General features: G+C 46.5%; 5 protein-coding genes across 6 annotated transcripts; 1 reads left to right on the forward strand and 4 right to left on the reverse strand.

Annotated features, from left to right (window-relative positions):
- Window positions 1–599: 599 nt before the first annotated feature.
- BDBG_09241 (phosphomethylpyrimidine kinase) lies at window positions 600–2,968 on the reverse strand (the record flags this gene model as incomplete). Its single annotated transcript, XM_002620373.1, has 9 exons — window positions 600–727; window positions 813–1,028; window positions 1,093–1,201; window positions 1,302–1,367; window positions 1,436–1,586; window positions 1,677–2,221; window positions 2,295–2,377; window positions 2,596–2,777; window positions 2,916–2,968. The coding sequence occupies 9 exons, from the start codon at window positions 2,966–2,968 to the stop codon at window positions 600–602; spliced, it is 1,533 nt and encodes a 510-aa protein (XP_002620419.1).
- Window positions 2,969–3,409: 441 nt separating this feature from the next.
- On the reverse strand, window positions 3,410–8,017 carry BDBG_09242 (DNA polymerase alpha subunit A; the record flags this gene model as incomplete). The annotated part of the gene is made up of 5 exons (XM_002620374.1): window positions 3,410–4,393; window positions 4,454–5,191; window positions 5,251–5,802; window positions 5,859–7,574; window positions 7,631–8,017. The coding sequence occupies 5 exons, from the start codon at window positions 8,015–8,017 to the stop codon at window positions 3,410–3,412; spliced, it is 4,377 nt and encodes a 1,458-aa protein (XP_002620420.1).
- A 295-nt stretch (window positions 8,018–8,312) lies between these two features.
- Window positions 8,313–11,267, reverse strand: BDBG_09243. 2 transcript variants are annotated; one of them, XM_031723924.1, is made up of 6 exons: window positions 11,027–11,267; window positions 10,842–10,960; window positions 10,394–10,769; window positions 9,616–9,727; window positions 9,157–9,323; window positions 8,313–9,090 (listed from the first exon to the last, which is right to left on the reverse strand). In XM_031723924.1, the coding sequence occupies exons 3-6, from the start codon at window positions 10,399–10,401 to the stop codon at window positions 8,631–8,633; spliced, it is 747 nt and encodes a 248-aa protein (XP_031581302.1). In that variant the 5' UTR covers window positions 10,402–10,769; window positions 10,842–10,960; window positions 11,027–11,267; the 3' UTR covers window positions 8,313–8,630. The 2 variants fall into 2 exon arrangements, with proteins under 2 accessions (XP_031581302.1, XP_031581301.1); XM_031723923.1 differs by having other exon boundaries at window positions 10,837–10,960.
- On the forward strand, window positions 10,626–12,378 carry BDBG_09245 (ELL complex subunit Eap30). Its single transcript, XM_002620377.2, has 2 exons — window positions 10,626–11,225; window positions 11,351–12,378. The coding sequence occupies exons 1-2, from the start codon at window positions 10,738–10,740 to the stop codon at window positions 11,661–11,663; spliced, it is 801 nt and encodes a 266-aa protein (XP_002620423.1). The 5' UTR covers window positions 10,626–10,737; the 3' UTR covers window positions 11,664–12,378.
- Window positions 12,363–15,604, reverse strand: BDBG_09246 (eukaryotic translation initiation factor 3 subunit C). Its single transcript, XM_002620378.2, has 2 exons — window positions 15,053–15,604; window positions 12,363–14,926 (listed from the first exon to the last, which is right to left on the reverse strand). Exons 1-2 carry the CDS (start codon window positions 15,408–15,410, stop codon window positions 12,681–12,683), a joined length of 2,604 nt encoding a protein of 867 aa, XP_002620424.1. The 5' UTR covers window positions 15,411–15,604; the 3' UTR covers window positions 12,363–12,680.
- Window positions 15,605–15,681: the final 77 nt, after the last annotated feature.

Genomic DNA, 15,681 nt, shown 5'->3' on the forward strand with positions numbered 1-15,681 from the left:
TGAAGATATTAAAACTTTTTACTGGGGCAGAAGAGAAGAATTCGATCGAAATAAGATGGGAAAAACACAAGCGTTTGGTTGCTTTTCGGTTTTCGGGTCTATTTTGCAAAAGCGGCAAAAAAGATCTATGTGCAAGAGAATAGACGGAGAGTGAATAGCACAGCGATACGGATCGCTCTCGGGTAGATAGGAAGCGGGAAAAGAGAGAGAGAGTATGAGAGGATTAAACAAAAAGAGAGATGGAAGAAGTGAGGGAGAGAAGATCGAGAGATAAAATATGCGGCAAGAAAAAAAGCGGCGGAAAGAACTAGAGAAAAAAATCAAAACAGGAAGCGAGTGGCGCGTTGCCCCAAAGAAGCTTAACCTAAAAGTCTAGTCCGTATCAGGAAATGTGTGGCTTGGCTGCTGAGTCATCACGGATATTAAGAAACATACCTAGGTTTGTACGCTGCGTATATTGTATTGAATAATGGATTGGATTGTATAGCATACATGTACCAACCTACATACACATACATACATTGCCTCACCCATAGGCTAATAACACGTTCCTAGCCAACATTGCTTTCCACATTTTGTATCTTATTTTGCATCCTCCACTAGAGCTTGTCCGCCGTCAAACCCATGTCCCAGAATCCAATCTCAAGCTCCGTAGCTCGGATGAAAATCTTGATCAATTCCTCCATCCGACTAGGCGACACATCCCTCATTCGCTTTTCAAGGAGTTCTGTTTGGCCGACCGATATACGTTAGGTAGCTGGGATATAGGAAAATGAACCAAACAAAAAGAAGGGTAGATAGATAAGTCTTACCACAGCCAGTCTCCACTGCCTTCATGTAATCAGCTGCTACATAATTTTCAATCCATTTCCAATACTTGTTTCCTGTGCGTGCGCTGCTCTTATCGCCATGTAACCTTTTGGCGATAATTCCGTACCCAATTAGACATGGTGAGAGTGCAACTTGCAAAGCCAACCAGTCCTCCGATTGGCCTATGTCGAGGATATATCTGCTGTAGGCGACACAGGCTGTTATAGATTGTTAGTGACCAACGCATGTATGTACATATTTCCAAAGATTAGGCTACTATACCTAGGCTCTCCTTGTAACTTTCGATGTCCTGCTTTGTCAACCCAAACGACGCGCAGTAATCGAGATGCAGATTCATTTCGCGCTGGATGTGAAGCACTATTTCTGCGGACTAGATCATGACCATGTCGATTTTCAGAAGGGCCTTTGTTGGAATCAAAAAAAGCATATTGAGGATGCTGGGGTTTGGGGCGCGGGCCTGTTTATCTCACCATCTTTATCCCTTCAATATTATTATGTTTCGATGCTGCAAGCGCATTGCTCCGGGCAAAGTGAACCTGTTTTTCCGAACTGTCAGTACTTAACACAGCCAGGTAACTAACTACCCTTCAACATGGCACCATACCAAATAATGATAGTCCTGGATCAAATAGCCCTTGAACTTTTCCACGGGAAGCGTCCCTTTCCCCAAACCTTCCACAAACTCGTGTTCCGTATATGCCTTCCAAACAGGCTGGACATCAGGGCGATTCAGCACATATTCGAGGAATCGGCCGCTATTTCAACACCAGGTTAGTTTGTGGCTTCTCCCAACCAGAAGGAACACAAAATAAGATATGGCAAGGAGTAGCAAGATTGATACATACGGCGCAAACGGTACCGAGTACAGAGAGTGGAAGTGATTAATCGGCCCATTGCCTTTACCCATATCCACGCTCGTCCTGATGCCGGCCTCGACGTACCTGCACGCTGCGCGAACAGCTCGCACGACATCCATTTCCTGGGCCAAATTTGCCGCAATCGCAGAAGCAAGAGAGCAACCAGTTCCATGGGTATTCTTAGATGTGAGAAACTCATTCTCAAACAAAGTCACCTTTTCGCCATCGAATAAAACGTCAACCACTTTTGACGGTTGCTGGTCTGCTGTTACTCGCTCGTAACTAGCCGTTAATGGCAAATGACCACCCTTTAACAAAACATATTTAGGGCCAAGGGTATGGATCTGTTTTGCTATTTGGATGGCATCTTCAAGGTTCTCGGGATTTTTGGCATCCGCCCCTGAATCTTGGAGCAGTAGGATTGCTTCGGGTATGTTAGGGGTTAGAATTGTTGTCAATGGTAGAAGTTTCGTCCGGACGATATTCGCGGCTTCACCCGGGAGCAGCTTCGAGCCACTGGTAGAAACCATAACCTTAGAAGAAAATTATGTAAGAAATAATATGCATGGAGTTGAGGATTGAGATCAGAGAGTATAATATTATTACCGGATCAAGAACAACTGCGGGAATCTTGTGATGTCGCAGAGTTTCAGACACCATCTCCGCAGTTTCCGCAGATGCCAACATGCCTGGATGGAGGATATGATTAGAAGACGAACACAGCATAACTCAATTGGTTTAAAGAAAAGCTTTCAGAGCTCAATATTGGGGCTCAAAATTGGAAGACAACCAGGGCAGCGAATAAAAAAAGAGCATTTCCTCAGAAGTAGAAAATATAAAATAGAACAACTGCATTCATTCGGATATCTGCATCATCGGTACGCCAAGGGTAAAAAAGATAACTTACCCAACTTTACCACGTCTGCCCCAACATCCTCCAACCCAGCATTGATCTGCTTCCTTACAAACTCCACAGGGACGACATGGATATCCTGAACACCCAGTGTGTTCTGCGCCGTCAAAGCCGTAGTGGCTGTGAGTGTATAGCAGCCATGAGCGGTAAGTACCCGCTGGTCTGCCTCGAGGCCACTGGATCCATAACAGAGTCAGTCAATCAGTTCATGCTTGTATATGGTTGGTCCTTGTTTTTAACATTATGAAAGATAATTCATCATCTGATCTAAGGGCGGGGTTGGAAAACAGAAACAGGACAGAAAGTTAACTTACGCTCCGCCAGAGCTGTCCGAGCCCGCGATTACAAGTACCCGCTTTAGCGCCATCTTTCCCATAAAGATATGAGTAGTGTGTTTGGATGGTTGAGGAAAAGATCGTGGAAAGAAACCTCGTTATTTTGGGGTGGATAAACGATGGGTATTTGTCGGTTTGGGATCTCACCGGGAGGTTATTATTGCTTTGAATTCTCCACTAGTAGAACCAAAACTTTTGACGAAAGAGGGAATTGACACACAAATAAAGCCCTGCCCGCGAATATCTCCACTCCTGAATACATTTGTATTTCAGAATAACAGCAGGGCAATTGATAAAATAAATCATAAAAATTCCATTCTTCTACACCAAATAGACCCATCCATTCATTAAAAGACGAATAAACTATCCGGAACTGTTGCAAAAGGCATGCGACCAGATGCTCACTTATAGAAACGGGTAAGAGGAGGATGCCCGGCAAGGCATAAAAGAGAACTACCAAGAATACAATACCTTCATCGCAAAGCAAACCCAAAAAGAACCTCCATGTCAACCCACTGTCGTCCACATTTCTTCAAATACGCATCTACAACCCCCTTTAATGTCTCAAACCGCGGCCGATTCCACTCGACCATCGCCATAATCTTTTCCCGCTTCTCGGCATTAGTTTCCTTCTCCGCAATCTCCTTTGCCTTGTCTACATCCCACAGTCGGGCAAAGTATAGCAGCTGATTATACAGTTGTTTATCTGTATATTCGAACCCCATGCGGCCGAGGCAGCTTTCAGCACGGCCACGGGGCCCCAGACATCGACGGCCGTACACACTCATCTGGCGGGTGCGGTTGCCGCAAGAGGAATCGTCACAGACGAGCCAGCCTTCGTAGTACTTCGATGTTTGAGCGCGTATCTGGCTTTCAAGCTGTGCTGCTATAGATATAACAGTAAATGGTTTCCCGCAGCCTGAGTTGGGACATATGAGTCCATTGGCAGTGCACATCTCGGTTGACACGCAAAGACCTTCGAAACTTGTCCGTTCGTGACAGAATCGACAGCGAAGTGTCAATCTAGCAGCGTCTTTGAAGCGGATGGAATCTGGAATTTGCGATTCGAGAGGGAATATTTCCATGTTTTGTTGATCGCGGGTGCTGGAAGTATTAATTTGGTACTTTTTAACATCTAAGCCTAGGCACTCGGCGAGCCGGACTGCGTCCGTGCCGGGTAAAGGGGCGCAGAGACGTTCTACTGGTGGGAAGATCTGTTTCAAGAGATAATATTCAACGTCGGGTTTGAGGCCGGACTCCGGTTTCATCACATCCTGCAGAGTGTATGATCGCTTAGCAGGTGGTAAGGAAGACGTGTCGGAATCTCCTGTGGTTACAATGTAGGCAATAACATCATTTGGTCGAACGGTTTTCCCTCGGGCTAGTTCCCGCAAGGCCACCTGCGCTGGGGGCATGGTCTCCTTGTTGGGATACTCATCGGGGCGCTTTGACAGTTTCTGCCACATGATGTTAGTCCACGGACCTCGTTTTCTACAACATTGCGAGGCATGACATACCGTGTATATAACATATTTCTGCACAGGGATCGTGTATTCCTTCATCTTTTCTGTGATTTCGCGGAGGTAGTCGTGCACCTTTGTAAGAACCATGTCGGGATCTTCACCGGACAGAATCTCATTCAGGAGTTTCGAAGAGACCTCTTTAGATAAGGCGCAGTACTCTCGTCTCTTCATGTCCAAGCCTTTGACCTCAAGTTGGTCGACATACTTGCCATCGATCTCAGTCATGGTCATGGCCGCATACTTCTTCTTCGCGTGAAGAAGGAGGCGACGGAAGACACTATCAATGTCAATTTCGAGCAATTGATACCGTTCATTAACCAAACGTTTAAATGTATTGCCAACTTTCAGTGCGTCTTCCATATTGTCGGTATTAGTGTTGATCATTACTGAGTCAGTGTCGCCATAAATAACTTGCAGCTGGTTGTTCTCCGCAAGCTCTTTTGTACTTCGAAGAATTTCGCGGCCTTTGGAGGTCGTAAGCATGGCAAGTGGTCGAGCGTAGAATCGAGACTGCGTGTAGCCTAGACATCCATACATAGAGTTGGCAGTGAGCTTCAGCGCCATTTGCTTGGTGTCCCAAAGAGCAAGGTCCTCAGGGCTTGCACGTTTGTCTTTCATAAGTTTCTTCACTTCACGTCGACGGTTGACAAGGGTAGCAATGAGGCGCGGGAGAATTCCCGGGCTTTGGTTGCTAGGAACTTTAGGGACCTTTTCCTCATTCTCATTTTCGACCTACAACAAGTACCTCTTAGCAATCGAGTGATTGATCAAGACAGTCAAGAGCTACTTACGACAGCTGCCCGGTCCACAGTTGTAAAACAGATATTAAACTCCTGGATAATGCTGGGGTACAAGCTGTTGAAATCCATGACAAGGATGTACTTGTCGTATAGGCCTTTCTCGGGTGGAAACACCAGACCACCCTTATATTTGTCCTTCTTTTTCTTGTCCGCTCCATCTTCGTCTTCCTCATTCGCTTGTGACATTTGTTGCTGTTTACCGCCATACTTGTCAGGGCAGATGTACTTGTTTCGATAGAACTCATGTAACAAGATATACTCATTCCGTTCCGCCCTCGTACCGCTGAGAGTCCTCGCCCACGAATTTCCTGCCAAATTCGTAAGTACTTTAGTCAGCGGAAGCATTTGTAGCTTGAGAACAAGAGCGGCAATAAAATAAGTATCGGCTTCGCAATGACTGATGTAGTTCATTAGTCCCTCTTTTGAGGTTGCCCAAGATTTTAGCGCTGCTTCATTATCAATGTCTCGACGGAGATTACCATCTCCTAGATATAATTGACACATCTCTGTTAGGCTCCACGATTGACATTTCAACATTAAAGACTATGAAGCGGTTAGCTGAAAAATGGATTTTTGAAGAGAAATACAGGTAAAATTACCTTCCCCATGTCATTTGCAATATCACAAAGCAGTCTTCCAGCTACAAGCTTCCTTTCCGCAAAGAAGCTGGAGCCTCGCGATAAATTTTTCGGCCATTCACTTCTCTTCATCCTCCCAATGCGGTGCCAGCCGGGTGTCTTTTTCTCAGATAGCCTATTAAGGAGAATATTAAAGTCTACCTCTTGGAGTTGATGGCCCATTAGGACATCCGGGTCCATCTTCTCAAACAGAGCCATGAACTTGCTGAGAAGAAATTGTTCGCTCTTCTCCATCATGAATGTGCCACGGCGTTTTCGAGTTTCGGCTTCGAATCCAATCGGATATGTAGGTCCAGAGGGTCGCATCACTGTAAAGGTTTTGCAGGGCAACTTTTCCGGGGGTGTAGTATCAGTAAGTGATACATTCTCATAAACGCGAGCGCTTGCGACCACTATCTCTTGTTTGTTATCCTTCACGTTCAACTGTGTTCGGAATGCCAGACTCATCAGCGTCAGTCGTGGGATTTCCAAGCTGTCAGAGTTTGGAACAACCGTGATAAGTTTGGGTTCCGAGACCTGGCACTCCAGCTTGCACCATGACGCCCCATTCACAGCAGTGAAGTCGGCATCTTCAAACTTAAGCCAACAAGGGCCCATGATATTCTTCCAGAGCACAAACTGCTCGAAGAGTGCAGTGTTAATTCCGAAAACTCGAGAGAAAGTCTCACCCTTAACATCGATTGGCAAAGCGGGCTTGTCATAAGAATACATGAGTTTGAGATATTCTCCTTCCTTGGGAACGTCTGGGAGCTCGAATGCATATTTCCTTGTCACTTCTTTAATCTTGTGCGTGCCGACTTTCGTTCGTGATAAAAGTGCATCAACTTCCTTGTAGACGTCTTCCATGTCGATTTCCTCTTCCGTTTCATGGCCATGGCGTACCCGGTATTTCCTGGGAAGAAAGTAGAGTTTCCGCAAGATGTTGTCGACTTTAGCAAAGGCGCTCACATAGTCCCCAGTATCCTTGTTTTTAACTTTGCCAAAAAGACACAGGCTGCCGTTGATTTCAACATAATCTAACCAGAAGAATAGGAGACTTCCGTCTTCCTCAACAGCGCTCGGAGCGGCAAGTTTACCAAATGTTTTAAAGTCAGCTGTGGCGGGGCTGCTCAGAACGTTTAATTTACTTGTGACATCGTTCCATGACGAAGGATCGATGCCATCTGGATTGGCTCGAATAGGAGACGAAGTCGCAGGAGAAGGATATTTCGGCTCCTTGACTTTTGGCGTTGGCCGCTTTCCCGTCATATTAATTCTGGCTCCATTTATATCATGGTGCGCGGTCGTTTGTGTGACCACCATTAATTCATCTTCCTCCTCTTCTTCTACTTTGATATTTTTTGGGATTTTTCGCTCAACGGCCTTTGTGACGGGTGAAGATGGTGCCGGATCACTCATGAAAACATCGTCATCATCCCCCGCATCTAGCCATGTTGTATCATTGTCTGGATCCAATTCTACCTTGGAGGCAACTAGTGGGCTCGATATGTTGTTTTCTTTCCGGTCTTTTGCGGCTTCGGAGGTTGTATTCTGAGAAAGAGGTGGTGATATGATCCTAACTTTCCGCCGCGTCTCAGATTTCACTGCCTTCTTCGGAAGAACACGAGAAACAGGGTTGGAGTCGACTTCTTCAAGGAGGTCTGCCAAAAATGCCTCATCTTCAGCGGTAGCAACAGGCTAAAGCAAATAGTTAGTCAATTTAATTGGTGATGAAGGATTTTCCGTTGATATACCTTTGGCTTTGAAGGAGCTTTGGCCGCGGGCCCAGTGTTGAAGTATTTGCTAATACCATTGTTAATCTTTTCCTTCCTCTGTTGATCCTCCTCGCGTTTTCTTTTGGCCGCTTTGCCTCTCAATGGCAGCTCATCGCCGTCACTATCACTATAGTATTGTTTCGAGTCGTTCCACTCTTCACGCCCATCATCCGCATATCCCTCGCCAGTATCGTCAATCACGAAATCGTCTTGGTCCAGCCGCTTCCGCACAAGTTTTTTGTATCCTTCCTCATCAATTTCATCGTAAATATCCCCTTCGTCTTCGACTTCGTAAGTGGTGAGTCGCTTCTTTCCAGCGGCTCTGAGTGCCCGTAATTCGGCGAGCTTTGCTCGAGCTGCAGCCATTGAGGGATAGAGGTTTTCAATGATATTGTAAAAAATGGTGAACAAAAAGGCCTAAGAAGAAAAAATCATATAAAACACAATATGACTATGCTGGCAGTATCATATCATCATAGGTTTGTTTTAGTTTCGAAGTTGGCAGGAGGAAGACACGCCTCGGTGCGCGCGACATTTTTACGCGTTTCATTCACGCTAGTGCGCGCTTTAACTCCGGGAGCAAGGAATGGATTTGCCCACCATCAACGCACCACCGCAATATTTCAATGATCAGGCATATTTTCAACAATTACACGACGTTCAGAATATCAGGCCTTGAGAGAATTTCTCAGCAATTACATTTGTTGGGCTGGAACGGACGACCAAAACCCAAAGCTCCGCAATTGCGAAATACTTCGAAAGCATACGAGACAAAATAGTAGTAAGTACAATACAAGTTCGGGTTGTTTCAAGATACTTGGATTCCTAATTATTTTTAAAAATTGCGAGATTTAATAAAACTGAAAACCTGTATATGTCCCATAGCCCGCTAAAAAGATACCTCAGTAAAAAGAAACAGCCCATTGAAAAAGGAACATGCTGATCATCAAGTAAAATTTTATTTCTCCATTTTGTGTATTTAGTTCATTTGCTTGATAAGAGCATTGATGTTCTCCTCACGGTTACCAACATCACCACCTTCAATGTAGTGCTTGAACTTGCGGGTTCTGAAGCCACCAGTGGGGTTGGAGAGCTTGAATGGCCACAGGAAGTTGGAGGCCTGCTTGAAGTTGGGGCCAACAGTGTAGATCTCGTGGATCAGATCTTCCATACAGACAATGCCGTACTTGCCGAGGTTCTCTTCAATGATCTGGTTGTCGCTGAGGGCAATACGCTGCTTGTTGATCTTTCCATAGCCGCGCTTGTAGATGAGCTCGCGCACGCTCTTCAGGTTAGGATAACCATAGGCGATGTAAGGGTTGACAATGGTAAGCATCTCCTGGGTGGCCTTGGTGAGACGGACGAAGACACCATTGTTGATCTGAAGGAGACGGAGAAGCTGCAAAATCTTGCGAGGCTTGGGGGCGATTTTGTTGATACTGTGTCACAAAAGTTAACTTGCGTTTCCATGGTAAGTAGTCGTGTCGTTGATATGGAGATCTTACCCCTTAATACGGACAACGAAGACGAGTTTGTGTTCGGCGGGGACCTCGAAGTTGCCCTGCTGCTTGGCCAAGCGGGCAAGGCGGATCTTCTCGCGCTCAGCATCGCGGTACTCCTTGACGTACGACTCGGCACGCTTGAAAATAACAGCACGCTTCTCCTTGTTGGCCTATTGCACAAATCACGAGTTAGCAAGAGAAGTTTGACTTCGTGATTCTAACAAATGTAGACAATTGAGGAGACGGTTTCAGCCCCGAAAGATGGTTAACAAAGCGACAACATCGACCCGTAGGTCTAGTCGCGAAGATTGGTATTTGTCATCATAAAAGTCCCGTTCCCCTCCCTCCACACAAAAAAAAAAAAAAAAAAATAATAATAATAATAATAATAATCAAAATCAAAATCAAAAGTAAAATTAAAATCAAGGAAAGTTGATTTGAATCTAGGTTCAAGAAACATACCTTCTTCCGCTTGATGAGCTCAGCAGTGGTCGCGACTCTAGCTTGTTCCTGGCTCTTGCGCTTCTTCAGAAGCGTCTCAGGCACGAGGACCTGGTCCTGGGTTGGTACAGAGCTGTAAATCCGAATATGATAGGTTCAAGGTCAGTATAGTCTGTCCAACGACGCAAAGTACATAATGAACCTTGTCGAGTGTAAGAACTGCAGCTTATAGCGCCGCATTCTCTGACTGAAGCGGATGTTATGGTAGAAGGAAAACTCGACGGAATGCATTTAATCAATGAGATATAGAGCTGCGGGTTCTCATGTGCTGACAACTACTAACGCCAGTGTCCATCACACTACACTATGCAGCATGAAGGCATGGTGCTTTCGTAAATAGGCCCCGAGTCTGAAAATTTCTCATCTGACAAAACCCTAAACCAATGGTTCAGGAAAACAATGCTAATTCAGCGTGCTTCCCACAATGGCTTATCCAAATAGGATATACTTTGCGGTTGAGCAGTTTGGACCAGCAATTCTTTTCAGGGAGAAGGGAGAGCCTTCAACCCCAATACCCCGACACAAATTCCGTTTCTCTCACTTGGAATATCCCAGTATCACCCGGTCAATTGAAGATGGAAGAGAAAAGGAAGGGTGCCAGGATTTGATCGAGCTGGCGCTGAGCATCACCATGCAAGGCATATTTGACGAACAGCATCTCCAGCGAGAAGGACGAACTATATCTGGGCCTGTACACTCATACGAATATCAGCGGAAGAGAAATGAGAGGGAAGCATACGTAGCCATGTCGAATGATGGACGTTTGTCGTCTGTTGGCGATTGGAATTGTCGTACCGTTGGAGTCTGTCGAGGTTCAAGAAGCAACAAGAACAAAAATGCCGAAGAGAATGAATTTGTGTGGATGTTATAACAACGCTAGCCTTTATTAAATTAGCCTTTTTTCGGCGTCACGTTACATTCTGATCGGGAAGGTTAGGGCTATTATGTCATCTATCAGCGGCCATCCCATCCACGCTTGCTGTGACAGGCCTGGCAAACGACATTGTCCTTGTATGTTCGTTCCAACACACACGCTGTTACATATCTTATGTATGCGGCCAATATCCCTCTTAAAAACGAACCATGTCTGCCCGTCGCGGCGTTGGCCTGGGAGCCTTCGTAAACCGCAACCAGTCAGCACAGTCATATGCCACTCATGGTGCCAACCTCCGCACCACTCACCTTACCTCTCTACAGACCCAGCTCTCCGTCTTCCAGTCCCTTCTGCATTCCTTTGCCCTCGAGCATGCCTCGACGATTAAATCGAATCCAACATTCCGCGCTGAGTTTGCGCGCATGTGTCATGCTATCGGAGTGGACCCGTTAGCTGCTAGTAATGTAAAAGGGAAGGGGAGGAAGGGTCTTAGCCTACCTGGCTTGGGAGAAGGAGGTAGCTTCTGGACTCAGATCCTGGGTGGTGATGTGACCGATTTCTATTTTGAAGTTGCTGTGCGCGTTGTAGAGCTCTGTCGGGAGACGAGAGGGGAGAATGGGGGTCTTATTGGGGTTGAGGAATGTATGGCTAGAGTGGGCAGGGGTAAGGCGATTGGAGGTGGTCTAGAGGTTTCTGAGTGAGTTATATTTGAATTTACTTTCCCTTAACGCCATATTTACTCTTTCGTGTTCATTGCATAATTAGCGAGAGTTCATGATCGTGCCAATGATAGATATTTATTGTGCTGACTCAACGCCACAGAGACGACATCCTCCGTGCAGTCAAGTCCCTCGAACCCCTTGGGTCGGGATTCACAATCATCAAAGTTGGCAGCAAGCAATATATACGTTCAGTTCCCAAAGAACTCAACACGGACCAAGCTACCGTACTAGAAGCGATTCAGATCCTGGGCTTCGTTACTGTTTCGATGCTACAGCTTAATCTGAATTGGGAAAAGGCGAGGGCCCAAACAGTCATTGACGATCTCTTGGCTGATAGTTTGGTCTGGGTTGATTCTCAGTGTGCAGAGAAGGAATATTGGTCACCTCAAAATTTACTTGATGACGGTGATTGAATTAAGTAGTGTCATGCGAGCACGCCACTACTACTTTACAAACGCAGACGCCAAATGCTGGTTTAATACCGCTCTCTATAACTGTCGAAGGGAACCTCCCGGTCGACGTCAGAGTGTTTACTTGAGCGTGACTTCCTTTGGAGCGCCCATCTGCTGCAGAAGTCCATGACCCCGATCATGGCTCACCCTTCAGGCAATTTGTTGGATGTAAGGCAGGACCGACCGACCGCTACGATAACCCATGTGCCGCTCATTGAAGCGGCAAATGGAAATTAACCCGACGCCATCTAGCAGGAGAATTATGATGCTTATGAGGACGAATCGGTGCCTAGTTCAGCTGGGCCGCCGGTATTATGTTTCTGGTTAAGCATGTATTTAACTACCTCGAAACCAACACATATAAGGCACAATCTCCTCCTTCTCAGATAGAGTAAACATAAGTATTTATTTTAGTTAATGAAAGTGCGTCACGTAAGGATGTGGGAGAAGCATGCCACATTCTCAATTTAATCAAATAAACGTAATAGCGAGGACAGCCAGCTGCACTGGGCCAACAAGCGGCCCATACACTGAGCCACCTCACGAGCTAAGCCACCAAGTATGGCATGTAACCGATAGGAACTTTCCATGTGGAGCTAGAGATCAGCTGATTCGACAAACAATAATGAGCGAAACGTCTGTTAAAGACATATACCAAAATTGACCATGAAATTCCACTCTATTGTAATTTTCTGTTTCTTTTTTCTTTAAGCTACAGCGGCAAGCACCAGAGAACGAAATGTGAAAAGCAGCAGCCGCCGTTCGTATGACATGAGATAAAGTGGGAAAAGAGCTGCATCCACTACAAAATAAGAGTCCGGCATAAAAAAAACCATCGACGGCGTAAAGGGAGAGAATAATAAGAAGACAAATTGATGACTAACAAAATTAATGGAAATATTCATATTCAATAAATGGAGAAACAGAGTTTAAAGCAAAAAAAAAAAAAAAGTAAAAAAAAAAAAAAAACACCCCCCTTTATGCCTTAATCGCCCCCCCCAAAGCCCCGCCGCCGAATTGTTGTCCACCAGGTCTCCGTGGCAATCCACCACCACCTCCCCCACGTCCACCACCCCGCCCACCGCGACCACCTCCTCTTCCACCACGGCCACCATGTCCCGGATCGCGTTGGAACGCGTTAGCCATGCCTTGCGTCCGCTGCTCAAGTGTCTTCTCATTAGCCTCAAGAAGGGACATGGACTTATCAGCAAGCGTGACGATTTGGCTCTGGAGTCTAGATAGCTCAACGCCCTTGCGGAAGATGATGGCATCATTGACCTGGTCGAGGGCGGCGGCTAGTTCTTCATGCGAAATCATGCGGCTGACGATCGCAGCGATCTTTTTAGGAGACAGCTCGAACATGTCTGAGAGGGTGGAGATGGAGAGAGAGTCGTAGAAGGGAGCGTAGGTGAAGAGGTAAGTACGCAACCCCTCTTCCTGGATCTGCTCGCCGAGCATTACCTTGATCTTGTCCGGTTGCGCCATCAGGTCCCAGATCTTGATGGAATTGAGGGTTGCGGAGGCTTTTTTCCAGTCGCCGGCGGCGAGTGCTTTGGCGCTCATGATGACGCCGTCGCGAGTGTTTTCGGGGGGCCCATTGAAGACTTGTCGTTCGTTGTAGTCGAGCATGCGTCGGAAGGTCTTGGAGATAATGCGTCGCTTTAGCTCGGGGGATGAGGAAGTTTGTGCCATGAGGGGAACTTCGAGGAACATGCTTGAGGTGAGGTAGATGCACTCAAGAAGTTCCAGGTTAATGTGCATGTGGAAGGGAAGCTGGCGTTGGCGTTCGAGCTTCTCTTGCTCTGGAGATACGGACGAGTAGCGTTGCATGATGATGCCTTGAGCCAATAGTTCTTTTTGTCTGCCACTGCCACAAACTTCGGAAAGGATGTTTTGGGCTTCGTAGACTAGTCCTGCGCGGAACGCGCAGAGGCCAATCTGGACAAGTGTTCGGTTGAAGAGGATTTGGGTGCTGACATCGAAGTTGGAAATGTTTTCTGTGAGATGTGACATGAGCATCAAATCGCGAGCGCGGTGGTATTTATCGTGGAGTGCAAGGAAGTAAATCTGGCACAACATAGCTCTGGCACGGATAATACCATCGCTATGGGCGAAGAGGTAGTCACACAGAGTTTTAACAAGCGCGGGAACATCAGTGCTGTTGTTCTTGCGGGGAGTGATGTTGGAGTCAAGTTTCGCGGGGAGTGCTGCCCATGTGTTTTCTTCAAGGATATTGACAACTTGCGATGGTTTGAAGTAAACATGTTCCAGGCGTCTCATCAACACTCTGTTCACACTCTCTTGACGCGCTTCAGTCTTCTCGACCTTGTTGAGCACTTCAACATAGAGCAGCGCACGGACAATACTGTTATACAGCGATTGCTCATCGCTGAGCCTTTCAATATATTCCGCAGTATGAGGATCGATTTGCTGTAGCGATCGGGTGAGTTCATCATCCAACCGCTCAACGAAAGAAACAACGCTGCCGGGCACTTTGAGGGTTTCGCCAGGAGCAAGCTGAGGCTGTTTCTCATCATCTTCCCACTCCTCTGCACCTTCAGTGACGATGAATTCGGGGTGTTCTTCAAGCGTAGAAACCAAAGTCTCAAGTTCTTGTATGGCCTGCTTCCATTGCTCTGTACTCATGTAATTCGCGGTCGAGGTGGAGGTAAGATCGAATCGGGTGGAGATGAGAGTTAGCAGAACGCGGATAGACTGATATGGCGTCGTGGCAACCTCTAGCAGCTTTTCCATAGTCTTGATCTGCTCGAGACGGTCGGTGTTCTTCTTTCCTCTAGACTCGACGATAAGCCGCAGGTGCTTGAGAATGCTCTCGGGAGTGTATTGGAGCGTCCTTCCGCCGCGGCCAACGATCGCGAAGCCCTCATCGTCATCGCCCAACAGCTCCTCCGGGCGAAGAGTTCGAACTTTGTCCTTCTTCTTCTCGACAACTTCCTCCTCCTCTTCCTCAATCATATATTCCTTCTTGTTCTCACGATATTTATCGATCTCCGCTGCATATTCTTTGTTATTTTTCTTGATACGCTGCTTAACAGCATTGAACCCCTTAGCATTGCTTGCGTTCATTTTCTTTGCCGACGACTTCTGCGCCACGATAGTCTCGTTCATAAAATCTTCAAGATCAGCGATAGCTTTGATATAGATCTTAGGCGTTGGGCCCGACTGGGCAATCTTCACAATTTGCCGATTAAGCTTATCGAACTCTGTTCACGCAATAGGTAGCCAAGTCAGCCTTTCCGTCTTCTCATTTTATCATCCCCCCTTTCTAGCTGAAGAAACCAGAAGGGAAAATCATGAAGAAAGAAAATTTTTTAAAAAGGAGAGCATACCCGTCGAAATAACCGCCCAATCATTAATCTTCTCAGCATTCTCAATCAACCGCATAGTCTGCTCGAGCTCCTCTAACCTCTTATCCTTCGCACTCTTTACAATCGTAACCCGCTCCTCATCATCACTATCATCACTGTCATCATCAGCACCGGCATCGTGCTTGAAGAACTTCGAAGCACCACCTTCTCCGCCGTCATCAGAGTCGCTGCTACTCTCCTCCGAGGAGGACTCCTCCTCGCTGGACTCCTCTTCGTCATCGGAAATGTCTTGGCTCTCATCGTGATCGCTATAGAGTTCCTCCTCGTCCGAGGAGCTGCTATCACTATCGCTCCCGCCTCCGTGGAAAAATCGCGACATGGCTGGGAGTTTTGTTTTTTTGCCTCGTCTTTCAGGTGAGTTTGGACGCTTCGGTTTTTCGGGTTCGGTCCTGAAACACTTGGTACAGTATACTATTCGTAAACGAAGGTCGTGGACACACGGTGGTAAAAGAAAAAGAGCCGTTTACTTGCTCGCAGTCCTTGCTGTTTGGTTAGCTCTAACTGAGAAATTTGATGTTGTCTGGGTTGGAGGCGAGGTTGGAGTCCACGATAAATTTTAAGCGAGAACCACTAACCCGCATTCGGGCAAG

Source organism: Blastomyces gilchristii (assembly GCF_000003855.2).
Source record: "Blastomyces gilchristii SLH14081 genomic scaffold supercont1.37, whole genome shotgun sequence".
Classification (NCBI taxonomy): Eukaryota; Fungi; Ascomycota; class Eurotiomycetes; order Onygenales; family Ajellomycetaceae; genus Blastomyces; species Blastomyces gilchristii.